General features: G+C 53.3%; 1 protein-coding gene across 1 annotated transcript in view; it reads right to left on the bottom strand.

Moving 5' to 3' along the window:
- WDR49 (WD repeat domain 49) overlaps window positions 1–26,227 on the bottom strand; it is a 314,656-nt gene that overhangs the window by 261,221 nt on the left and 27,208 nt on the right. The window contains exons 2-4 of the mRNA XM_077290613.1: window positions 25,324–25,764; window positions 21,932–22,108; window positions 18,674–18,848 (exon numbers count right to left, since the gene is read on the bottom strand). Coding sequence (XP_077146728.1) covers window positions 18,674–18,848; window positions 21,932–22,108; window positions 25,324–25,764 — 793 coding nt within the window. The remainder of the gene's footprint in view (window positions 1–18,673; window positions 18,849–21,931; window positions 22,109–25,323; window positions 25,765–26,227) is intronic.

Raw genomic sequence — 26,227 nt, 5'->3', positions numbered from 1 at the left:
GGGCGGGGCCCCTTATCCTCCGATTTGGTGGGCGGGGCCCCTCGGCCTCCGATGTGGTGGGCGGGGCACCTCAGCCTCCGCTTTGGTGGGCGGGGCCAGGCCCCTCGGCCTCCGCTTTGGTGGGCGGGGCCGCTCGGCCTTCGATTTGGTGGGCGGGGCTCCTCGGCCTCCGATTTGGTTGGCGAACCCCTCGGCCTCCGATTTGGTTGGCGGGGCCCCTCGGCCTCCGATTTGGTGGGCGGGGACTCTCGGCCTCCGATTTGCTGGGCGTGGACCCTCGGCCTCCGATTTGGTGGGCGGAGACCCTCGGCCTCCGATTTGGTGGACAGGGACCCTCGGCCTCCGATTTGGTGGTCGGGGACCCTTGGCCTCCGCTTTGGTGGGCGGGGCCCCTCGGCCTCCGATTTGGTGGGCGGGGTCCCTCTGCCTCCGATTTGGTGTGCGGGGACCCTCGGCCTCCGCTTTCGTGGGCGGGGCCCCTCGACCTTCGATTTGGTGGGCGGGGCTCCTCGGCCTCCGATTTGGTTGGTGGGGCCCCTCGGCCTCCAATTTGGTGGGCGGGGACCCTCGGCCTCCGATTTGGTGGGCGAGGACCCTCGGCCTCCGATTTGGTGGGCGGGGACCCTCGGCCTCCGCTTTGGTGGGTGGGGCCCGTCGGCCTCCGATTTGTTAGGCGGGGCCCCTCGGCCTCCGATTTGGATGGTGTGGACCCTCGGCCTCCGATTTGGTGGGCGGGGCCCCTCGGCCTCCGATTTGGTTGGCGGGGCCCCTCGGCCTCCGATTTGGTGGGCGGGGACTCTCGGCCTCCGATTTGGTGGGCGGGGACCCTCGGCCTCCGATTTGGTGGGCGGGGACCCTCGGCCTCTGATTTGGTGGGCAGGGACCCTCGGTCTCGATTTGGTGGTCGGGGACCCTCGGCCTCCGATTTGGTTGGCGAAGCCCCTCGGCCTCCGATTTGGTTGGCGGGGCCCCTCGGCCTCCGATTTGGTGGGCGGGGACTCTCGGCCTCCGATTTGGTGGGCGGGGACCCTCGGCCTCCGATTTGGTGGGCGGGGACCCTCGGCCTCCGATTTGGTGGGCAGGGACCCTCGGCCTCCGATTTGGTTGGTGGGGCCCCTCGGCCTCCAATTTGGTGGGCGGGGACCCTCGGCCTCCGATTTGGTGGGCGGGGACCCTCGGCCTCCGATTTGGTGGGCGGGGACCCTTGGCCTCCGCTTTGGTGGGCGGGGCCCGTCGGCCTCCGATTTGGTGGGCGGGGACCCTCGGCCTCCGATTTGGTGGGCGGGGACCCTCGGCCTCCGATTTAGTGGGCAGGGACCCTCGGCCTCCGATTTGGTGGGCAGGGACCCTCGGCCTCCGATTTGGTTGGTGGGGCCCCTCGGCCTCCAATTTGGTGGGCGGGGACCCTCGGCCTCCGATGTGGTGGTCGGGGCCCCTCGGTCTCCGCTTTGGTGGGCGGGGCCGGGCCCCTCGGCCTCTGCTTTGGTGGGCGGGGCCGCTCGGCCTCCGATTTGGTTGGTGGGGCCCCTCGGCCTCCGATTTGGTTGGCGGGGCCCCTTATCCTCCGATTTGGTGGGCGGGGACTCTCGGCCTCCGATTTGGTGGGCGGGGACCCTCGGCCTCCGCTTTGTTGGGCGGGGCTCCTCGGCCTCCGATTTGGTTGGTGGGGCCCCTCGGCCTTCGATTTGGTTGGCGGGGCCCCTTATCCTCCGATTTGGTGGGCGGGGACTCTCGGCCTCCGATTTGGTGGGCGGGGACCCTCGGCCTCCGATTTGGTGGGCGGGGCCCCTCGGCCTCCGATTTGGTTGGCGGGGCCCCTCGGCCTCCGATTTGGTGGGCGGGGACCCTCGGCCTCCGATTTGGTGGGCGGGGCCCCTTGGCCTCCGATTTGGTTGGTGGGGCCCCTCGGCCTCCGATTTGGTGGGCGGGGACCCTCGGCCTCCAATTTGGTGGGCGGGGACCCTCGGCCTCCAATTTGGTGGGCGGGGACCCTCGGCCTCCAATTTGGTGGGCGGGGACCCTCGGCCTCCGATTTGGTGGGCGGGGACCCTCGGCCTCCGATTTGGTGGGCGGGGACCCTCGGCCTCCGATTTGGTGGGCGGGGCCCCTCGGCCTCCGATGTGGTGGGCGGGGCACCTTGGCCTCCGCTTTGGTGGGCGGGGCCAGGCCCCTCGGCCTCCGCTTTGGTGGGCGGGGCCGCTCGGCCTTCGATTTGGTGGGCGGGGCTCCTCGGCCTCCGATTTGGTTGGCGAAGCCCCTCGGCCTCCGATTTGGTTGGCGGGGCCCCTCGGCCTCCGCTTTGGTGGGCGGGGCCGCTCGGCCTTCGATTTGGTGGGCGGGGCTCCTCGGCCTCCGATTTGGTTGGCGAAGCCCCTCGGCCTCCGATTTGGTTGGCGGGGCCCCTCGGCCTCCGATTTGGTGGGCGGGGACTCTCGGCCTCCGATTTGGTGGGCGGGGACCTTCGGCCTCCGATTTGGTGGGCGGAGACCCTCGGCCTCCGATTTGGTGGGCAGGGACCCTCGGCCTCCGATTTGGTGGTCGGGGACCCTCGGCCTCCGCTTTGGTGGGCGGGGCCCCTCGGCCTCTGATTTGGTGGGCGGGGTCCCTCTGCCTCCGATTTGGTGTGCGGGGACCCTCGGCCTCCGCTTTCGTGGGCGGGGCCCCTCGACCTTCGATTTGGTGGGCGGGGCTCCTCGGCCTCCGATTTGGTTGGTGGGGCCCCTCGGCCTCCAATTTGGTGGGCGGGGACCCTCGGCCTCCGATTTGGTGGGCGGGGACCCTCGGCCTCCGATTTGGTGGGCGGGGACCCTCGGCCTCCGCTTTGGTGGGTGGGGCCCGTCGGCCTACGATTTGTTGGGCGGGGCCCCTCGGCCTCCGATTTGGATGGTGTGGACCCTCGGCCTCCGATTTGGTGGGCGGGGCCCCTCGGCCTCCGATTTGGTTGGCGGGGCCCCTCGGCCTCCGATTTGGTGGGCGGGGACTCTCGGCCTCCAATTTGGTGGGTGGGGACCCTCGGCCTCCGATTTGGTGGGCGGGGACCCTCGGCCTCTGATTTGGTGGGCAGGGACCCTCGGTCTCGATTTGGTGGTCGGGGACCCTCGGCCTCCGATTTGGTTGGCGAAGCCCCTCGGCCTCTGATTTGGTTGGCGGGGCCCCTCGGCCTCCGATTTGGTGGGCGGGGACTCTCGGCCTCCGATTTGGTGGGCGGGGACCCTCGGCCTCCGATTTGGTGGGCGGGGTCCCTCGGCCTCCGATTTGGTGGGCAGGGACCCTCGGCCTCCGATTTGGTTGGCGGGGCCCCTCGGCCTCCAATTTGGTGGGCGGGGACCCTCGGCCTCCGATTTGGTGGGCGGGGACCCTCGGCCTCCGATTTGGTGGGCGGGGACCCTCGGCCTCCGCTTTGGTGGGCGGGGCCCGTCGGCCTCCGATTTGGTGGCCGGGGCCCCTCGGCCTCCGATTTGGATGGTGTGGACCCTCGGCCTCCGATTTGGTGGGCGGGGCCCCTCGGCCTCCGATTTGGTTGGCGGGGCCCCTCGGCCTCCGATTTGGTGGGCGGGGACTCTCGGCCTCTGATTTGGTGGGCGGGGACCCTCGGCCTCCGATTTGGTGGGCGGGGACCCTCGGCCTCTGATTTGGTGGGCAGGGACCCTCGGTCTCGATTTGGTGGTCGGGGACCCTCGGCCTCCGATTTGGTTGGCGAAGCCCCTCGGCCTCCGATTTGGTTGGCGGGGCCCCTCGGCCTCCGATTTGGTGGGCGGGGACTCTCGGCCTCCGATTTGGTGGGCGGGGACCCTCGGCCTCCGATTTGGTGGGCGGGGACCCTCGGCCTCCGATTTGGTGGGCAGGGACCCTCGGCCTCCGATTTGGTTGGCGGGGCCCCTCGGCCTCCAATTTGGTGGGCGGGGACCCTCGGCCTCCGATTTGGTGGGCGGGGACCCTCGGCCTCCGATTTGGTGGGCGGGGACCCTCGGCCTCCGCTTTGGTGGGCGGGGCCCATCGGCCTCCGATTTGGTGGGCGGGGCCCCTCGGCCTCCGATTTGGATGGTGTGGACCCTCGGCCTCCGATTTGGTGGGCGGGGCCCCTCGGCCTCCAATTTGGTTGGCGGGGCCCCTCGGCCTCCGATTTGGTGGGCGGGGACTCTCGGCTTCCGATTTGGTGGGCGGGGACCCATGGCCTTCGATTTGGTGGGTGGGGACCCTCGGCCTCCGATTTGGTGGGCAGGGACCCTCGGCCTCCGATTTGGTGGTCGGGGACCCTCGGCCTCCGCTTTGGTGGGCGGGGCACCTCGGCCTCCGATTTGGTGGGCGGGGTCCCTCTGCCTCCGATTTGGTGTGCAGGGACCCTCGGCCTCCGCTTTGGTGGGCGGGGCCCCTCGGCCTTCGATTTGGTGGGCGGGGCCCCTTGGCCTCCGATTTGGTTGGGGTGGACCCTCGGCCTCCGATTTGGTGGGCGGGGACCCTAGGCCTCCGATTTGGTGGGCGGGGACCCTCGGCCTCCGATTTGGTGGGCGGGGACCCTCGGCCTCCGATTTGGTGGGCGGGGCCCATCGGCCTCCGATTTGGTGGGCGGGGCCCATCGGCCTCCGATGTGGTGGGCGGGGCCCCTCGGCCTCCGATTTGGTGGGCGGGGACCCCCGGCCTCCGATTTGGTGGGCGGGGACCCCCGGCCTCCGATTTGGTGGGCGGGGCCCCTCGGCCTCCGATTTGGTGGGCGGGGCCCCTCGGCCTCCGATGTGGTGGGCGGGGCCCCTCGGCCTCCGATGTGGTGGGCGGGGCCCCTCAGCCTCCGCTTTGGTGGGCAGAGTCGGGCCCCTCGGCCTCCGCTTTGGTGGGCGGGGCCGCTCGGCCTTCGATTTGTTGGGTGGGGCTCCTCGGCCTCCGATTTGGTTGGCGGGGCCCCTCGACCTCCGATTTGGTTGGCGGGGCCCCTTATCCTCCGATTTGGTGGGCGGGGACTCTCGGCCTCCGATTTGGTGGGCGGGGACCCTCGGCCTCCGATTTGGTGGGTGGGGCCCCTCGGCCTCCGATTTGGTGGGCGGGGCCCCTCGGCCTCCGATTTGGTTGGCGGGGCCCCTCGGCCTCCGATTTGGTTGGCGGGGCCCCTCGGCCTCCGATTTGGTGGGCGGGGACTCTCGGCTTCCGATTTGGTGGGCGGGGACCCATGGCCTTCGATTTGGTGGGTGGGGACCCTCGGCCTCCGATTTGGTGGGCAGGGACCCTCGGCCTCCGATTTGGTGGTCGGGGACCCTCGGCCTCCGCTTTGGTGGGCGGGGCCCCTCGGCCTCCGATTTGGTGGGCGGGGTCCCTCTGCCTCCGATTTGGTGTGCAGGGACCCTCGGCCTCCGCTTTGGTGGGCGGGGCCCCTCGGCCTTCGATTTGGTGGGCGGGGCCCCTTGGCCTCCGATTTGGTTGGGGTGGACCCTCGGCCTCCGATTTGGTGGGCGGGGACCCTAGGCCTCCGATTTGGTGGGCGGGGACCCTCGGCCTCCGATTTGGTGGGCGGGGACCCTCGGCCTCCGATTTGGTGGGCGGGGCCCATCGGCCTCCGATTTGGTGGGCGGGGCCCATCGGCCTCCGATGTGGTGGGCGGGGCCCCTCGGCCTCCGATTTGGTGGGCGGGGACCCCCGGCCTCCGATTTGGTGGGCGGGGACCCCCGGCCTCCGATTTGGTGGGCGGGGCCCCTCGGCCTCCGATTTGGTGGGCGGGGCCCCTCGGCCTCCGATGTGGTGGGCGGGGCCCCTCGGCCTCCGATGTGGTGGGCGGGGCCCCTCAGCCTCCGCTTTGGTGGGCAGAGTCGGGCCCCTCGGCCTCCGCTTTGGTGGGTGGGGCCGCTCGGCCTTCGATTTGTTGGGCGGGGCTCCTCGGCCTCCGATTTGGTTGGCGGGGCCCCTCGACCTCCGATTTGGTTGGCGGGGCCCCTTATCCTCCGATTTGGTGGGCGGGGACTCTCGGCCTCCGATTTGGTGGGCGGGGACCCTCGGCCTCCGATTTGGTGGGTGGGGCCCCTCGGCCTCCGATTTGGTGGGCGGGGCCCCTCGGCCTCCGATTTGGTTGGCGGGGCCCCTCGGCCTCCGATTTGGTGGGCGGGGCCCCTCGGCCTCCGATTTGGTTGGTGGGGCCCCTCGGCCTCCGATTTGGTGGGCGGGGACCCTCGGCCTCCGATTTGGTGGGCGGGGACCCTCGGCCTCCTATTTGGTGGGCGGGGACCCTCGGCCTCCGATTTGGTGGGCGGGGACCCTCGGCCTCCGATTTGGTGGGCGGGAACCCTCGGCCTCCGATTTGGTGGGCGGGGACTCTCGGCCTCCGATTTGGTGGGCGGGGACCCTCGGCCTCCGCTTTGGTGGACGGGGACCCTCGGCCTCCGATTTGGTGGGCGGGGCCCCTCGGCCTCCGCTTTGGTGGGCGGGGCCAGGCCCCTCGGCCTCCGCTTTGGTGGGCGGGGCCGCTCGGCCTTCGATTTGGTGGGCGGGGACCCTCGGCCTCCGATTTGGTGGGTGGGGACCCTCGGCCTCCGATTTGGTGGTCGGGGACCCTCGGCCTCCGATTTGGTGGTCGGGGACCCTCGGCCTCCGCTTTGGTGGGCGGGGTGTCATGATTCTCAATGGCGAGAGAACATAGCCCAGCATATATGAGAACTAGCTCTTGGAAGATGGTAACTATACTGACCATGAACTAAACCTGCCGCACAACTAGAAGTGGCCGGGTAGCATGCCTACGTTTTTTTATCCCTAGATGCCCAGCGCCAGCCGGAGAACTACCTAATCCTAGCAGAGGAAAAGACAGTCCTGGCTCACCTCTAGAGAAATTTTCCCAAAAGGCAGACAGAGGCCCCCACATATATTGGCGGTGATTTTAGATGAAATGACAAACGTAGTATGAAAATAGGTTTAGCAAAAATCGAGGTCCGCTTACTAGATAGCAAGAAGACAGAAAGGGCACTTTCAAGGTCAGCAGAAAACCCTATCAAAACACCATCCAGAAATTACTTTAAGACTCTAGCATTAACTCATAACACCAGAGTGGCAATTTCCGCTCACAAGAGCTTTCCAGACAGAGTAACGAAACAGCAGCTGTGAACAGGAACAAAATGCAAAAACACACAAGGACAAAAGTCCAACTTAGCTGGGAGTTGTCTAGTAGCAGGAACATGCACAGAAAGGCTTCTGATTACATTGTTGACCGGCAAGAAACTGACAGAGGAGCAAGGTTATATAGCGACTCCCACATCCTGATAGGAGCAGGTGAACAGAGGGGATGATGCACACAAGTACAATTCCACAAGTGGCCACCGGGGGAGCCCAGAATCCAATTTCACAACAGTACCCCCCCCCTCAAGGAGGGGGCACCGAACCCTCACCAGAACCACCAGGGCGATCAGGATGAGCCCTATGAAAGGCACGGACAAGATCGGAGGCATGAACATCAGAGGCAGTGACCCAAGAATTATCCTCCTGACCGTATCCCTTCCATTTGACCAGATACTGGAGTTTCCGTCTGGAAACACGAGAGTCCAAGATCTTTTCCACAACGTACTCCAACTCACCCTCAACCAACACCGGAGCAGGAGGCTCAACGGAAGGCACAGCCGGTACCTCATACCTGCGCAACAATGACCGATGAAAAACATTATGAATCGAAAAGGATGCAGGGAGGTCCAAACGGAAGGACACAGGGTTAAGAATCTCCAATATCTTGTACGGGCCGATGAACCGAGGCTTAAACTTAGGAGAAGAAACCCTCATAGGGACAAAACGAGAAGACAACCACACCAAGTCCCCAACACAAAGCCGAGGACCAACACGACGACGGCGGTTGGCAAAAAGCTGAGTCTTCTCCTGGGACAACTTCAAATTGTCCACCACCTGCCCCCAAATCTGATGCAACCTCTCCACCACAGCATCCACTCCAGGACAATCCGAAGATTCCACTTGACCGGAGGAAAATCGAGGATGAAACCCCGAATTACAGAAAAACGGGGACACCAAGGTGGCAGAGCTGGCCCGATTATTGAGGGCGAACTCCGCCAAAGGCAAAAAAGCAACCCAATCATCCTGATCCGCAGACACAAAACACCTCAAATATGTCTCCAAGGTCTGATTAGTCCGCTCGGTCTGGCCATTAGTCTGAGGATGGAAAGCAGACGAAAAAGACAAATCTATGCCCATCCTAGCACAGAATGCCCGCCAAAATCTAGACACGAATTGGGTCCCTCTGTCAGAAACGATATTCTCCGGAATACCATGCAAACGAACAACATTTTGAAAAAACAGAGGAACCAACTCGGAAGAAGAAGGCAACTTAGGCAAGGGAACCAGATGGACCATCTTAGAGAAACGGTCACACACCACCCAGATGACAGACATCTTATGAGAAACAGGCAGATCCGAAATAAAATCCATCGAGATGTGCGTCCAAGGCCTCTTCGGGATAGGCAAGGGTAACAACAATCCACTAGCCCGAGAACAACAAGGCTTGGCCCGAGCACAAACGTCACAAGACTGCACAAAGCCTCGCACATCTCGTGACAGGGAAGGCCACCAGAAGGACCTTGCCACCAAATCCCTGGTACCAAAGATTCCAGGATGACCTGCCAACGCAGAAGAATGAACCTCAGAGATGACTCTACTGGTCCAATCATCAGGAACAAACAGTCTACCAGGTGGGCAACGATCAGGTCTATCCGCCTGAAACTCCTGCAAGGCCCGCCGTAGGTCTGGAGAAACGGCAGACAATATCACTCCATCTTTAAGGATACCTGTGGGCTCAGAATTACCAGGGGAGTCAGGCTCAAAACTCCTAGAAAGGGCATCCGCCTTAACATTCTTAGAACCCGGTAGGTAAGACACCACAAAATTAAACCGAGAGAAAAACAACGACCAGCGCGCCTGTCTAGGATTCAGGCGCCTGGCAGACTCAAGGTAAATTAAATTTTTGTGGTCAGTCAATACCACCACCTGATGTCTGGCCCCCTCAAGCCAGTGACGCCACTCCTCAAAAGCCCACTTCATGGCCAAAAGCTCCCGATTCCCAATATCATAATTCCGCTCGGCGGGCGAAAATTTACGGGAAAAAAAAGCACAAGGTCTCATCACGGAGCAGTCGGAACTTCTCTGCGACAACACCGCCCCAGCTCCGATTTCAGAAGCGTCGACCTCAACCTGAAAAGGAAGAGCAACATCAGGCTGACGCAACACTGGGGCGGAAGAAAAACGGCGCTTGAGCTCCCGAAAGGCCTCCACAGCATCAGGGGACCAATCAGCAACATCAGCACCCTTCTTAGTCAAATCAGTCAATGGTTTTACAACATCAGAAAAACCAGCAATAAATCGACGATAAAAGTTAGCAAAGCCCAAAAATTTCTGAAGACTCTTAAGAGAAGAGGGTTGCGTCCAATCACCAATAGCCTGAACCTTGACAGGATCCATCTCGATGGAAGAGGGGGAAAAAATGTATCCCAAGAAGGAAATCTTTTGAACCCCAAAAACACACTTAGAACCCTTCACACACAAGGAATTAGACCGCAAAACCTGAAAAACCCTCCTGACCTGCTGGACATGAGAGTCCCAGTCATCCGAAAAAATCAGAATATCATCCAGATACACAATCATAAATTTGTCCAAATAATCGCGGAAAATGTCATGCATAAAGGACTGGAAGACTGAAGGGGCATTTGAAAGACCAAAAGGCATCACCAAATACTCAAAATGGCCCTCGGGCGTATTAAATGCGGTTTTCCACTCATCCCCCTGCTTGATTCGCACCAAATTATACGCCCCACGGAGATCAATCTTAGAGAACCACTTGGCCCCCTTTATACGAGCAAACAAATCAGTAAGCAGTGGTAACGGATATTGATATTTAACCGTGATTTTATTCAAAAGTCGATAATCAATACACGGCCTCAAAGAGCCGTCTTTCTTAGACACAAAGAAAAAACCGGCTCCTAAGGGAGATGACGAAGGACGAATATGTCCCTTTTCCAAGGACTCCTTTATATATTCTCGCATAGCCGCGTGTTCAGGCACAGACAGATTAAATAAACGACCCTTAGGGTATTTACTACCCGGGATCAAGTCTATGGCACAATCGCACTCCCGGTGCGGAGGTAGTGAACCAACCTTGGGTTCTTCAAAAACGTCACGAAAGTCAGACAAGAATTCAGGAATCTCAGAGGGAATAGATGATGAAATGGAAACCAAAGGTACGTCCCCATGAGTTCCTTTACATCCCCAGCTTAACACAGACATAGCTCTCCAGTCGAGGACTGGGTTATGAGATTGCAGCCATGGCAATCCCAGCACCAAAACATCATGTAGATTATACAGCACCAGAAAGCGAATAACCTCCTGGTGATCCGGATTAACACGCATAGTCACTTGTGTACAGTATTGTGGTTTATTACTAGCCAATGGGGTGGAGTCAATCCCTTTCAGAGGTATCGGAGCCTCCAATGGCTCCAAATCATACCCACAGCGTTTGGCAAAGGACCAATCCATAAGACTCAAAGCAGCGCCAGAGTCGACATAGGCGTCCGCGGTAATAGATGACAAAGAACAAATCAGGGTCACAGATAGAATAAACTTAGACTGTAAAGTGCTAATTGAAACAGACTTGTCAGGCTTCTTAGTACGCTTAAAGCATGCTGATATAACATGAGTTGAATCACCACAATAGAAGCACAACCCATTTTTTCGTCTAAAATTCTGCCGCTCGCTTCTGGACAGAATTCTATCACATTGCATATTTTCTGGCGTTTTCTCAGTAGACACCGCCAAATGGTGCACAGGTTTGCGCTCCCGCAGACGCCTATCGATCTGAATAGCCATCGTCATGGACTCATTCAGACTCGCAGGCACAGGGAACCCCACCATAACATCCTTAATGGCATCAGAGAGACCTTCTCTGAAAATCGCCGCCAGGGCGCACTCATTCCACTGAGTAAGCACAGACCATTTGCGGAATTTTTGGCAGTATATTTCAGCTTCATCTTGCCCCTGAGACAAGGACATCAAGGCCTTTTCCGCCTGAAGCTCTAAATGAGGTTCCTCATAAAGCAACCCCAAGGCCAGAAAAAACGCATCCACATTGAGCAACGCAGGATCCCCTGGTGCCAATGCAAAAGCCCAGTCTTGAGGGTCGCCCCGGAGCAAGGAAATTACAATCCTGACCTGCTGTGCAGGGTCTCCGGCAGAGCGAGACTTCAGGGACAAAAACAATTTGCAATTATTTTTAAAATTTTGAAAGTGAGATCTATTCCCCGAGAAGAATTCAGGCAAAGGAATTCTAGGCTCAGACATAGGTGCATGAACAACAAAATCTTGCAAATTTTGTACCTTTGTGGCGAGATTATTCAAACCTGTAGCTACACTCTGAAGATCCATTTGAAACAGGTGAACACAGAGCCACTCAAGGATAAGAAGGAGAGAAAGAGAGGAAGGCTGCAGTATAGGCAGACTAGCAAGTGATTCAATTAAGAGCACACTCAGAAATAGAGGAAAAAAAAAAAAAAAATTGTAGCAGACTTCTTTTTTCTCTCCTTTCTCAGCCAGTAATTTAACCCTTTTTTTTGGCCGGTCAAACTGTCATGATTCTCAATGGCGAGAGAACATAGCCCAGCATATATGAGAACTAGCTCTTGGAAGATGGTAACTATACTGACCATGAACTAAACCTGCCGCACAACTAGAAGTGGCCGGGTAGCATGCCTACGTTTTTTTATCCCTAGATGCCCAGCGCCAGCCGGAGAACTACCTAATCCTAGCAGAGGAAAAGACAGTCCTGGCTCACCTCTAGAGAAATTTTCCCAAAAGGCAGACAGAGGCCCCCACATATATTGGCGGTGATTTTAGATGAAATGACAAACGTAGTATGAAAATAGGTTTAGCAAAAATCGAGGTCCGCTTACTAGATAGCAAGAAGACAGAAAGGGCACTTTCAAGGTCAGCAGAAAACCCTATCAAAACACCATCCAGAAATTACTTTAAGACTCTAGCATTAACTCATAACACCAGAGTGGCAATTTCCGCTCACAAGAGCTTTCCAGACACAGTAACGAAACAGCAGCTGTGAACAGGAACAAAATGCAAAAACACACAAGGACAAAAGTCCAACTTAGCTGGGAGTTGTCTAGTAGCAGGAACATGCACAGAAAGGCTTCTGATTACATTGTTGACCGGCAAGAAACTGACAGAGGAGCAAGGTTATATAGCGACTCCCACATCCTGATAGGAGCAGGTGAACAGAGGGGATGATGCACACAAGTACAATTCCACAAGTGGCCACCGGGGGAGCCCAGAATCCAATTTCACAACAGCGGGGCCCCTCGGCCTCCGATTTGGTGGGCGGGGTCCCTCTGCCTCCGATTTGGTGTGCGGGGACCCTCGGCCTCCGCTTTCGTGGGCGGGGCCCCTCGACCTTCGATTTGGTGGGCGGGGCTCCTCGGCCTCCGATTTGGTTGGTGGGGCCCCTCAGCCTCCAATTTGGTGGGCGGGGACCCTCGGCCTCCGATTTGGTGGGCGGGGACCCTCGGCCTCCGATTTGGTGGGCGGGGACCCTCGGCCTCCGTTTTGGTGGGTGGGGCCCATCGGCCTCCGATTTGGTGGGCGGGGCCCCTCGGCCTCCGATTTGGATGGTGTGGACCCTCGGCCTCCGATTTGGTGGGCGGGGACCCTCGGCCTCCGATTTGGTGGGCGGGGACCCTCGGCCTCCGATTTGGTGGGCGGGGACCCTCGGCCTCCGATTTGGTGGGCGGGGCCCCTCGGCCTCCGATTTGGTTGGCGGGGCCCCTCGGCCTCCGATTTGGTGGGCAGGGACCCTCGGCCTCCGATTTGGTTGGCGGGGCCCCTCGGCCTCCGATTTGGTGGTCGGGGACCCTCGGCCTCCGCTTTGGTGGGCAGGGCCCCTCGGCCTCCGATTTGGTGGGCGGGGTCCCTCTGCCTCCGATTTGGTGTGCGGGGACCCTCGGCCTCCGCTTTCTTGGGCAGGGCCCCTCGACCTTCGATTTGGTGGGCGGGGCTCCTCGGCCTCCGATTTGGTTGGTGGGGCCCCTCGGCCTCCAATTTGGTGGGCGGGGACCCTCGGCCTCCGATTTGGTGGGCGGGGACCCTCGGCCTCCGATTTGGTGGGCGGGGACCCTCGGCCTCCGCTTTGGTGGGTGGGGCCCGTCGGCCTCCGATTTGGTGGGCGGGGCCCCTCGGCCTCCGATTTGGATGGTGTGGACCCTCGGCCTCCGATTTGGTGTGCGGGGACCCTCGGCCTCCGCTTTCGTGGGCGGGGCCCCTCGACCTTCGATTTGGTGGGCGGGGCTCCTCGGCCTCCGATTTGGTTGGTGGGGCCCCTCAGCCTCCAATTTGGTGGGCGGGGACCCTCGGCCTCCGATTTGGTGGGCGGGGACCCTCGGCCTCCGATTTGGTGGGCGGGGACCCTCGGCCTCCGTTTTGGTGGGTGGGGCCCATCGGCCTCCGATTTGGTGGGCGGGGCCCCTCGGCCTCCGATTTGGATGGTGTGGACCCTCGGCCTCCGATTTGGTGGGCGGGGACCCTCGGCCTCCGATTTGGTGGGTGGGGACCCTCGGCCTCCGATTTGGTGGGCGGGGACCCTCGGCCTCCGATTTGGTGGGCGGGGCCCCTCGGCCTCCGATTTGGTTGGCGGGGCCCCTCGGCCTCCGATTTGGTTGGCGGGGCCCCTTGGCCTCCGATTTGGTGGTCGGGGACCCTCGGCCTCCGCTTTGGTGGGCGGGGCCCCTCGGCCTCCGATTTGGTGGGCGGGGTCCCTCTGCCTCCGATTTGGTGTGCGGGGACCCTCGGCCTCCGCTTTCTTGGGCGGGGCCCCTCGACCTTCGATTTGGTGGGCGGGGCTCCTCGGCCTCCGATTTGGTTGGTGGGGCCCCTTGGCCTCCAATTTGGTGGGCGGGGACCCTCGGCCTCCGATTTGGTGGGCGGGGACCCTCGGCCTCCGCTTTGGTGGGTGGGGCCCGTCGGCCTCCGATTTGGTGGGCGGGGCCCCTCGGCCTCCGATTTGGATGGTGTGGACCCTCGGCCTCCGATTTGGTGGGCGGGGACCCTCGGCCTCCGATTTGGTGGGCGGGGACCCTCGGCCTCCGATTTGGTGGGCGGGGACCCTCGGCCTCCGATTTGGTGGGCGGGGACCCTCGGCCTCCGCTTTGGTGGGCGGGGCCCCTCGGCCTCCGATTTGGTGTGTGCTCTGCCTGGGGCCACTGTGCTCTGCCTGGGGCCCCATATGCTGCCTGGGGCCCCTGTGCTCTGCCTGGGGCCCCATATGCTGCCTGGGGCCCCTGTGCTCTGCCTGGGGCCCCAGGCAGGGGCCATGGGGCCCCTGTGCTCTGCCTGGGGCCCCATGTTCTGCCTGGGGCCCCTGTGCTCTGCCTGCGGCCACTGTGCTCTGCCTGGGGCCCCATGTTCTGCCTGGGGCCACTGTGCTCTGCCTGGGGCCCCATAAGCTGCCTGGGGCCCCTGTGCTCTGCCTGGGACCACTGTGCTCTGCCTGGGGCCCCATATGCTGCCTGGGGCCACTGTGCTCTGCCTGGGGCCCCATATGCTGCCTGGGGCCCCTGTGCTCTGCCTGGGGCCCCATATGCTGCCTGGGGCCCCTGTGCTCTGCCTGGGGCCCCTGTGCTCTGCCTGGGGCCCCATGTTCTGCCTGGGGCCCCTGTGCTCTGCCTGGGGCCACTGTGCTCTGCCTGGGGCCCCATATGCTGCCTGGGGCCCCTGTGCTCTGCCTGGGGCCCCATATGCTGCCTGGGGCCCCTGTGCTCTGCCTGGGGCCCCTGTGCTCTGCCTGGGGCCCCATATGCTGCCTGGGGCCCCTGTGCTCTGCCTGGGGCCCCTGTGCTCTGCCTGGGGCCCCATGTTCTGCCTGGGGCCCCTGTGCTCTGCCTGGGGCCACTGTGCTCTGCCTGGGGCCCCATATGCTGCCTGGGGCCCCTGTGCTCTGCCTGGGGCCCCATATGCTGCCTGGGGCCCCTGTGCTCTGCCTGGGGCCACTGTGCTCTGCCTGGGGCCCCATAGGCTGCCTGGGACCACTGTGCTCTGCCTGGGACCACTGTGCTCTGCCTGGGGCCCCATATGCTGCCTGGGGCCCCTGTGCTCCGCCTGGGGCCACTGTGCTCTGCCTGGGACCCCATATGCTGCCTGGGGCCCCTGTGCTCTGCCTGGGTGTAGGACACTGGTGACGTCACTTATCTCCGGACATTAGCTCCGGACATTAGCTCCGGACATTAGCTCCGGACATTATCTCAGGTCATTATCTCAGGACATTAGCTCCGGACAAAGCCACGGAAGTTGGCACAAATTGCAGGAAGTAGTATTCTAGGCAATTATATATTAGATATATATATATATATATATATATATATATATATATATATATATATATATATATATATATATATATATATATATATATACACATATATATATATATCCTAAAATACAAAGGAAATTTGTCATATTTAATTTTAGGTACAGTATTTTAGAGACCATTTCATCTCCAGCGTGCTAATTATGTTACTATGTTAGAGATCATTTCATCTTCAACTTGCTTAACTGTTCACAATACATGTGCATGTAGCATATATTCAGCTCAGTGCACATTGGATCTGAGGCTTGTACTTCGTGTATATGCTGGAAAAAACTCCTAGGGTTTATATATCCAGGAAGCTCCACTTGCCAAACGGAAGTCTAAAGAGTGTCCTTCAACTGTAGCTGTTACTTTTCTTTCCTATACAGAGTGCTACCAATCAAAAAATCAAAAAATGATTTTTCACTATAGGACTCTGTGTGATGTGTGTGAGTCTTTCTAAGATATACAAAATGCTTAGATGCAGTATGCATTAATGGGCACTGGTAGACACCAAAAACTGAGGACCCTGTGGAATACCAGCATGGGTCCATTTCTGCCAGCATTCCCGGAATTTACATCCCCAGAACTGCTCTTTGCAGTAGCTCGCTCCTTCTGCTCTGGCTGTAGAAGAGGATCACGAGTGAAAGCAACCCTTCTGTGATTAACATGTAAATTTAGGGGTTATTTTTCAGAAAGTTGTGATATAATCATAGAATGTGAGAATTGGAAGGGACCTCCAGGGTTATCATATCCAACCCCCTGTTCAATGCAGGATTCACTAAACCACCTCAGACAGATGTCTGTATAGCCCCTGATCTAGGTGGTCAAGGGTAGTGATGTGACTAATAATAACATCCCTAGTAATCTAGGACAGAAAATGGGCTTTGGTTACATCCTTTTTGGTATAGAGCCGTAAGGGAGTTATTGGTAATATATCAGAAATATTGCAATGTCAAATATTTGCTATAAAATCAGGGGCCAGAGTGGATCCCTCTCCTCTCGAAGCCCTTGTGCAGCTGAACAGGCAAAATAGGCTATATATTTTCCCTGTGGAGGCTCTTAAAGGGGTTGTCCAGCCTTAGGCAACAAGTCTGTAGTCACTCTGTGTGAATGCATCCTCATGAATCCTCACATCACGTGCACTGCATGCTGTGAGAGTTTTCCGTGGCTGATGCCGGGAGCAGCGGACGTGTGATTGCAATCATGAGATTTACAGCCTCGTGTTGACTAGGTGTGCATGACCTTCCTCAATGCATCATTGCAAGTTTATTTAGGGAGGCCAGACAGTCAGAATGTGTCCGGAAGTATGCAAGTCACATACTTGGGGTCACATGACCGCCCTCTCCGGAGAATCCTCACAGCTGGCGCACTACATTCACACAGAGTGACTGAAGAATTGTAGCATAAGGCGGGACAACCACTTTAAGGCTCATGCACACTACCATAATATGGCATCTATAGAAGTCTTTTAGGTCCTACTGTACCTTTGTAAGCCTCCATTTGCATGCAGGGAGGATTTGTGCCATTTCTTAAAAAATAAGAGCAAAAAAATGCCACTTTAAATGACTTGCTATAAAGCAGGCACACTGTAGGAGGCGCCATTTGTGGGCACACAGAGTGTTTACAGGCAGAAGGCAGACGTAAAGACTTCATGTGTTTTTGTAAATCCTCCGCGTACATAATGGCTCATCATTAGTGTTGAGCATTCCGATACTGCAAGTATCGGGTATCGGCCGATATTTGCTGTATCGGAATTTCCGATACCGAGATCCGATACTTTTGTGGTATCAGGTATCGGGTATCGCAACAACATTAATGTAATAATGTGTAAAAGAGAGAATTAAAATAAAAAATATTGCTATACTCACCTCTCCGACGCAGCCTGGACCTCAGCGAGGGAACCGGCAGCGTTGTTTGTTTAAATTTCGCGCTTTTACTTGGTTACGTGAAGTCCCGGCTTGTGATTGGTCAGGGCGGCCATGTTGCCGGGACGCGGACCAATCACAGCAAGCCGTGACGAAATTACGTCACGGCTTGCTGTGATTGGTCCGCGTCCCGGCAACATGGCTGCCATTAACCAATCACAAGCCGTGACGTCACGGGAGGCTGGACATGCGCGTATTTTAAAAAGCGCGCGTGTCCAGCCTCCAGTGACGTCCCGGCTTATGATTGGTCACGGCGCCATGTTGCCGGGACGCGGACCAATCACAGCAAGCCGTGACGAAATTACGTCACGGCTTGCTGTGATTGGTCCGCGTCCCGGCAACATGGCCGCCATTAACCAATCACAAGCCGTGACGTCACGGGAGGCTGGACATGCGCGTATTTTAAAAAGCGCGCGTGTCCAGCCTCCAGTGACGTCCCGGCTTATGATTGGTCACGGCGCCATGTTGCCGGGACGCGGACCAATCACAGCAAGCCGTGACGAAATTACGTCACGGCTTGCTGTGATTGGTCCGCGTCCCGGCAACATGGCCGCCATTAACCAATCACAAGCCGTGACGTCACGGGAGGCTGGACATGCGCGTATTTTAAAAAGCGCGCGTGTCCAGCCTCCAGTGACGTCACGGCTTGTGATTGGTCAGGGCGGCCATGTTGCCGGGACGCGGACCAATCACAGCAAGCCGTGACGTAATTTCGTCACGGCTTGCTGTGATTGGTCCGCGTCCCGGCAACATGGCCGCCCTGACCAATCACAAGCCGGGACTTCACGTAACCAAGTAAAAGCGCGAATTTTAAACAAACAACGCTGCCGGTTCCCTCGCTGAGGTCCAGGCTGCGTCGGACAGGTGAGTATAGCAATATTTTTTATTTTCATTCTTTATTTTACACATTTATATGGATCCCAGGGTCTGAAGGAGAGTTTCCTCTCCTTCAGACCCTGGGAACCATCAGGAATACCGTCCGATACTTGAGTCCCATTGACTTGTATTGGTATCGGGTATCGGTATCGGATTGGATCCGATACTTTGCCGGTATCGGCCGATACTTTCCGATACCGATACTTTCAAGTATCGGACGGTATCGCTCAACACTACTCATCATTACTTAGAAATCAGCAACAATAGGAAAATTTCCATAGAAATGGATGTAACATTGTACACTTGATCTTCACTATATATTTCTGTCAGTCTTGGTTAAGAATGGACATTTAATTCTGCAAAGTATTTACCGTACTTGGAATACAACCACTTTCCTTGTGCTGGAGGCTAATGATATCGTCTCATCCTTTTAAAGAGAAGCAACATGACCACTGTCTTGTCTAATTAGTTGATTCCTAAAAGTGCTCATACAAATGAGTTGGCCCATCACCTTGTCGCACCCAGTCGTTGTCATGAAGTTCGTGTTTTGCAATAGAGCAGCATCTATGGAATCCGCCAACCAATTCTTTCCAGGTAATGTACAGAGTAGTCTGTTGATCCTCTGTAGAATTAGCCGGACGCTCAAACAAGGATATCATGGCTGCCGTGAAACAGATAGCCTGGACCTGTGGAGATAAGACGCACGTTACCACTCTACCAAACAATTCATTCTAATTGGCACATGGCTGACATAAGGGCGAGTCCTGGTGTGGCAGAAATGCCAATATGTACCGCAAATGGCAAAATACACATCAAAATCCACTGTGAAAAGATGCAGATTTTGATGTGGATTTGCGTCATAATACGTGACAGAGATAATCCTAAACCTCTGGATTTATCCTTATCCCCCAAACATTAGAAGTCAGTTGAATGATCGTTCGGCTGACAGATATTTTTCCCGAGCCCCCCATACACAGGAAGGTTTGGCTTGGCCAATCGCACAAGTGTTCTCTATGAGACTCTGTCAGACTCCGCTGTGATCGGCTTACCTCCCAAAGAATAATAGGATCAGTTCTGGGAAGTCGCACGTGCCGCATCTTTGTTTCCCCTGATATTTGTCGGGGAAGAGTTGAGAGGTCTCCACACATATTAGGCTGCCTCAACGCGATCGGCATATTCAGCTGACTTCAGTCTAATGTGTACTGGGGCTTTTACAGCAGAAATGCATAATGACAAGTCCTATTAAATATTCAATGGGAAGCTACAGTATATGCCATAAAATTACACAAAACTTTTTATTGATACAATATTAAAAGATTATACGTAAAACCAGTTAGTATGGGGACAGCAATATGCAAAAAAAACAGCCAAAAAAAGGTACACAAATTACAGGTAAATCATCACCTTTAAGCATGGAGCTGTTATTGAATTAAAGTGAAGATTAAGTATTTATAAATTTGTGGAGCAATGAAGCATCCAAAAATCTTTTGATATATCATACATAGTAAAGTAGTCAAAATATAACAAGCCCCATAACAGTGTTTGCAATATCCTTATATACAGATATATGAAAAAGTTTGGGCACCCCTATTAATCTTCCGCTTAATTTTTTATAAAAATTGTTTTTTTTGCAACAGCTATTTCAGTTTCATATATCTAATAACTGTTGGACACAGTAATGTTTCTGCCTTGAAATGAGGTTTATTGTACTAACAGAAAATGTGCAATCTGCATTCAAACAAAATTTGACAGGTGCATAAGTATGGGCACCTCACCAGAAAAGTGACATTAATATTTAGTAGATCTTCCTTTTGCAAAAATAACAGCCTCTAGTCGCTTCCTGTAGCTGTTAATGAGTTCCTGGATCCTGGATGAAGGTATTTTTGACCATTCCTCTTTACAAAACAATTCCAGTTCAGCTAAGTTTGATGGTCGCCGAGCATGGACAGCCCTCTTCAAATGATCCCACAGATGTTCAACGATATTCAGGTCTGGGGACTGGGATGGCCATTCCAGAACAGTGTAATTGTTCCTCTGCATGAATGCCTGAGTAGATTTGGAGCGGTGTTTTGGATCATTGTCTTGCTGAAAGATCCATCCCCTGCGTAACTTCAACTTTGTCACTGATTCATGAACATTAATGTTAAGAATCTGCTGATACTGAGAGGAATCCATGCGTCCCTCAACTTTAACAAGATTCCTGGTGCCGGCATTGGCCACACAGCCCCAAAGCATGATGGAACCTCAAACAAATTTTACTGTGGGTAGCAAGTGTTTTTCTTGGAATGCTGTGTTTTTTTGCCGCCATGCATAACGCCTTTTTGTATGACCAAACAACTCAATCTTGGTTTCATCAGTCCACAGGACCTTCTTCCAAAAGTAAATTGGCTTCTCCAAATGTGCTTTTGCATACCTCAGCCGACTCTGTTTGTGGCGTGCTTGCAGAAATGGCTTCTTTCGCATCACTCTCCCATACAGCTTCTCCTTGTGCAAAGTGCGTTGTATAGTTGACTGATGCACAGTGACACCATCTGCAGCAAGTTGATTCTGCAGCTCTCTGGAGGTGGTCTGAGGATTGTCCTTGACTGATCTCACCATTCTTCTTCTCTGCCTTTCTGATGTTTTTCTTGGTCTGCCACTTCTGGCCTTAACAAGAACTGTACCTGTGTTCTTCCATTTCCTTACTATGTTCCTCACAGTGGAAATTGACAGGTTAAATCTCTTAGACAGGTTTTTGTATCCTTCCCCTGAACAACTATGTTGAATAATCTTTGTTTTCAGATCATTTGACAGTTGTTTTGAGGAGCCCATGATGCCACTCTTCAGAGGAGATTCAAACAGGAGAACAACTTGCAAGTGGCCACTTTAAGTAGCTTTTCTCGTGATTGCTTTCACTTGGCTATGAAGTTCAAAGCTCAATGAGGTTACAAAACCAAAAAAAGTGCTTCAGTAAGTCAGTAAAAAGTAGGTAGGAGTATTTTAAACAAGAAAATGATAAGGGTGCCCATACTTATGCACCTGTCAAATTTTGTTTGAATGCAGATTGCACATTTTCTGTTAGTACAATAAACCTCATTTCAAGGCAGAAACATTACTGTGTCCAACAGTTATTAGATATATGGAACTGAAATAGCTGTTGCAAAAAAAACAATTTTTGTAAAACATTAAGCTTAAGATTAATAGGGGTGCCCAAACTTTTTCATATAACTGTATATTCCATTGCCAATCCATATAATAGTAACTGCCTCCACGTGATTTAGCCACAAAAGAAGTATGAAAAGTTTTTAATTAGGGCCTAATTATGATGTATGCAGCAAAAAAATCCATAAGAAGGGGGCATGAAAGTAAGGAACAGGGATAGGAAACCTTAAGGATGGAAGTAAAGATAATAAGTTTCGTGTCATTTTATGGCATATAGCTTCCGGTCTATTTTTTTGATTTATGTAATGTTTGGAAGTGCCATGGATCTAGGCATGGCATATACTCTTTGAGGTTTTAAATATTCAATGGGACTAATCCTTGGCTTTTTGTACGGAATAAGTAGCAGGCTGGTTATTTCCTCAGAGGATAATTTTCAATGGTGCAGGCAAAGATGTTTGCAGAAATATTCGCGCGGTGTTTGTTTGGGGCTGCAGTAACCCAATCTACATGCAGGGAAAGCGGATTATCATAGAATATGAATCTGTGGAATCTGCACCAAAAGTATTATTTAATCTGACATGTGTGAATAGACACTTAAGCAGACTGGGGAATCTATTGTTCGCTATACCTGCCCACGGACATCTCCAAATGTAAGAATGGCATCATTGCCGTCATCTGGGTTGTGCCAGTAATCCATGCTTATTGGGGTCGCAGGTAAACCCTGCAGTTTATACTGGCAAAACAAGTCCTGCTTAGAACTGAGATCGTAGAAACATATTTCCTTACTGGTGAAAGCAACTGCGATCTGTGGAGAGAGACACAATAAAAGGTGAAACTTTTCACTAGTATTGAGATAAATGTATTAGTGTGAGAATTGTCTAGCATATGAAAAATGTCTAATGTGCCATCATGCAAAAAGGTTCATATCCCCCTAAACAAAGCCCTTAATAAATTGATATAATCGTGTTTGTTTTTTGTTTTCAAATCCTTAGCAATTTTTTAAGGAATTTCATTATATCTTGTACAGGGAGTCTGAGCTCTACTTTTCGAATAGCTACAAATCTCCTTAACACAGCTCTAGAGTTAAAGGGGTTGTTGCATCTTCTGAGGCAGGAGATTGCCGCCCCCCAGGCTTCTAGTTTCCTGCTTGCTAGGTGTTAGGAGGTGGTGTACTCAAACCTGACTGACAGTCCCACCAGCAGCATCGCTGTGTCTCTGGCCTGAACTGTGAGCGCTCAGATACAGCAGGATACGAGGAGCACAAGGTCAGCTTCAGAGCAGTGTTTACAAGCTCTACTGGAAAGAGCTTGTAAGCTCTTCACATGTTCAGCCACTAGCTGCTAGACTGCAGTGGTGGCTGGTAACTTAGGAAATGAGCAGTAAACATTAACATCCAGGCTAGAAACAAGAAGAAACAAGGTTTTTAATAACAAGTAGATTGCAGAGTTATTTGTTTTTATCAGCCCTTAGCAATTTTACCAATTCAAGATGATGAGAAAGACCCTTTATAGCACAACTTTGTAGTTTTTTTTAAATTTGACCGCAGTAGTGGTTTCAGTAATCCATGTTCCCTGCCTCTAGTAATATACTTACCGGCTGCTGTCTTTTGCTCTTCCTGGCACCGCTCTGGTCCTGTTCTGACATCTTGTGACTGCAAGTCAGAGGTAAATGTCACAATCTCTCAATGTAAGTGTTACAGGATTGCTTCGATCTAGCTCTCATAGACCTACATTGAGTAGTGACTTCCGGCTCGCCCATAAAAACTGGAGTGGTCACAACCTGCAGGAGACGACCAGAGCAACACGGGGAATAGAAGGAGACAGTGTTTGGTAAGGATATTGCTAGGGGCAGGGAACATTCATAAGTGATACCACTTTGGTGGTGAAATAAAAAAACATAAGTGCTGGCGCTGGAGTGGTGCTTCAAACAATAACGTTCTCTCTGCTTGCAGCCACCACTATTTTGAACTTGCATTTATGGTTACAGTATGTGCATCTCCGTGGCTCTGATTCATCAAAGCAGTTAGGCAAGAATTCTGGAGTAAATTGCTTTGAAAAGACATAAATGTTTTGCACAATATTGAGTTGTGCAAAAATTTTACAACTTTTGACATTTTCACTGCAGTTTCACCCAGCTCTGCCAAACTGGGCAAAGCTACGGCGAAGCAGTAGCCTGGTGCCACAGCTTTTCTAGCTCATGATGAGTTGTGGCAGGGGCGGACATATCATTGATGCAAAATGTGCAGGTGAACATAGGCCCAAGAGGTAAGGGGGCTCATTTCCACTTCCAAAGTAGGTGGACTTATGCATTTTGATGCGCTATTGGATTGCAAAGGGCCCATGTATTGCTCTTGCACAGGGGCCCTTTTCTGTCTGTGTCTGTCAGTGAGTTGTGGTGTACATAAAGACAGAAATATTACAATACTACATATTCCAATGAATCAGGAATGTCTGGATCCATCGCACCCCCACCCATTAAGATCGGAGAGAACTTCACCAGTTTTTAACCTATTAAGTAAATTAGGTCACTTGCATTTTTATTTTCATTTAGTTCTTGAGTGCGTTTTTTTGTGCATTTGAAACACGCACCGCAGGTCATTTTACACTAAGTAAAAAAAAAATACAGTGGGCAGGAGATTTCTATAAATCCCACGCACTTTGCCATTTTGCCCACACCCACTAAGACGTTGCTTTTTTAATGCAGCAAAAATGCGCAGTGTAGAAAACGCACCAATGGGCACACAACTGTACAGGAAGCAATGAAAGGTCCAACAGCTTCCTTGCATCAGCAAACTTTGACGATAATGTTAATAAGACAATGTTACCATATTTAAGATTTACCTTTTCTTTGTATCTAGTAGTTATCCATACTATATTTTAGATTAACACCTACATTTGGATATGGCAGGTGTACCGGAGGCCACCCATACCATTCTACATATTACTTTTAGAACTGCAATTTCTCACGATATAAAGTCAATAAATTATAGCAACTTTTTAACAACACCCTTCACTGTCTGACATTCACAGAACCCAAGGGGGGACCACATATACTAAAAATCATTCCTAACAGAGTATTGTGAAATAGGGTTTTTTTTTTTTTCCTTTAAAAAGCTATTTGGCTCTTACCACTCTTTTCGGAATATTTTAAGCCCAGAGGAAAAGTTAATCTGTAGTTCATCAACATTTAGTAATAAAATAAGGAGGATCTGTTAAGCTAAGCCTAAATGGTGTAGGTGGTCACAAAATTGAAACCAACCATGACCAATGCCAGCATAATATTGCTTCAAAATCATGTAGCCATTGGGCAAAGTTTCGACCACATTTGTCTGCCGAGCCGCCTGACCTCACCCTGAAAATTATGGGTAAAGGAACCCGAGGACTCTCTGTTTTTCAAACTCCTATAGCGTTGCATGAAGTCGCAGAACACTTGCCTGATCTTGGCTCCATATACACACACCTCCTCACCTCACCACAGATGCACTGGTGAAAAGAAATAGTCAATTCATTCTGATGATCATCGGGCCCTACCGATCTAACATTTATCATCTATCCCCACAAGAGGTATAAATGACGATTGTAGGAAACAGGTCTGTAGTACAGTGAGTTGGATGATTTATGAGACTTGATGCGGCACTAGGATTTAGAACACAAGTGCATTTTCCAACTCTTATACAACTGGACTAATGAACTGTAGGGATAGGTCACTAGCTGCACCTCGTTTACTCCAATTTTAGCACTTTCAGAATGAATTGAAACTAATAATATAATTACTGTCTTATTTTTTATTTAGATTTATGCTTTTCATTACTTAGAGACATTGCTCGTTTATTTAGCCTGTCTACGAAGAATGGCAATTACATTTTTTTGATCCTGTTCCCATACCTAAGCTGAGCCAGCACAGGGCACTCGCTTCACATTGTGCACAGTCTGTCACAAAAAAACGAATAAAGCTCACGATGTAACCCTCCGCCCTTGGCTTATTGATATATGCATTACTTATATTTACATCCATATTTACCTTGTTTACATTGGCCAGAAACACCAAGCCGGTTGCCCATAAATCTTTCAGCTTGACGGTATCTGTGCAGATCCGCAGGCTTCTTTGTAGTTTTAAATTTTCTCCCCAGACTCCTAGTAATCCATCTTTGCTCAAAGTAACGTAGCGACAAGAACCTTTCAAATAAACTACTTTTTGGATGTTTTCCTTGTGAATTAATGGAAGGCTGCGAATATCCTTCCACTGGGGAATTACTGATGATTTCACTCGTTCATCTTTCTCGTAAAGCTCAAGCAGCATGAAGGATGTTAATTTGTCCCAATCAATGAAACCTTCACGACTCACATCTATCTTATCAAATAAATCCCCGTATTCTTCTTTTACTCCACGCCTCACAGCTGCATATGTTCTCTCGATGAATTCCTCTTTGCTTATACATTCTGGTGGGCTTAGCTCTGGGGACTGAAGAAGACAGACACAACAACATTTCCAGAAACTGACAAAGGACAAGGTTACGTGATAGTACAATGCTGTGTCAATGTGATAACATAATAATTGTAATTTCTGTTTGTGTTTCTAGAGGTCATCGAACTCCATCACCAACTATTTTTTTCTTAAAGTTGGACTATCAATGTCAAAATGTGAATATTGATTCTGCCATCAATAACTGAACAACAGATCATCAATGTAGGAAGTTCAAAGTTAGCAACTCTATCTACCTACTTACTACGAGTGCGAAGAGCAGGAGCCATCTTTTTCACTTTTCAATATGTGTTAAATAAAGAAATGTAATTCAAAGAGGTTGTCCATCTTTATTTTTTGCCACATTCATTGTTCTGTAAAAATACCAAATTCAGTTGTACTTTGCCATTTCAGAATTGACTGTCCGTTGCTGTTGTAAGGATTCGGAGAAGAATCCGAGAGT

The sequence above is a fragment of the Ranitomeya variabilis genome, chromosome 2 (genome assembly GCF_051348905.1).
Source record: "Ranitomeya variabilis isolate aRanVar5 chromosome 2, aRanVar5.hap1, whole genome shotgun sequence".
Lineage (NCBI taxonomy): Eukaryota > Metazoa > Chordata > Amphibia > Anura > Dendrobatidae > Ranitomeya > Ranitomeya variabilis.
The sequence above is the reverse complement of the archived record's forward strand: the minus strand, read 5'-3'. Positions and strand labels throughout refer to the sequence as shown.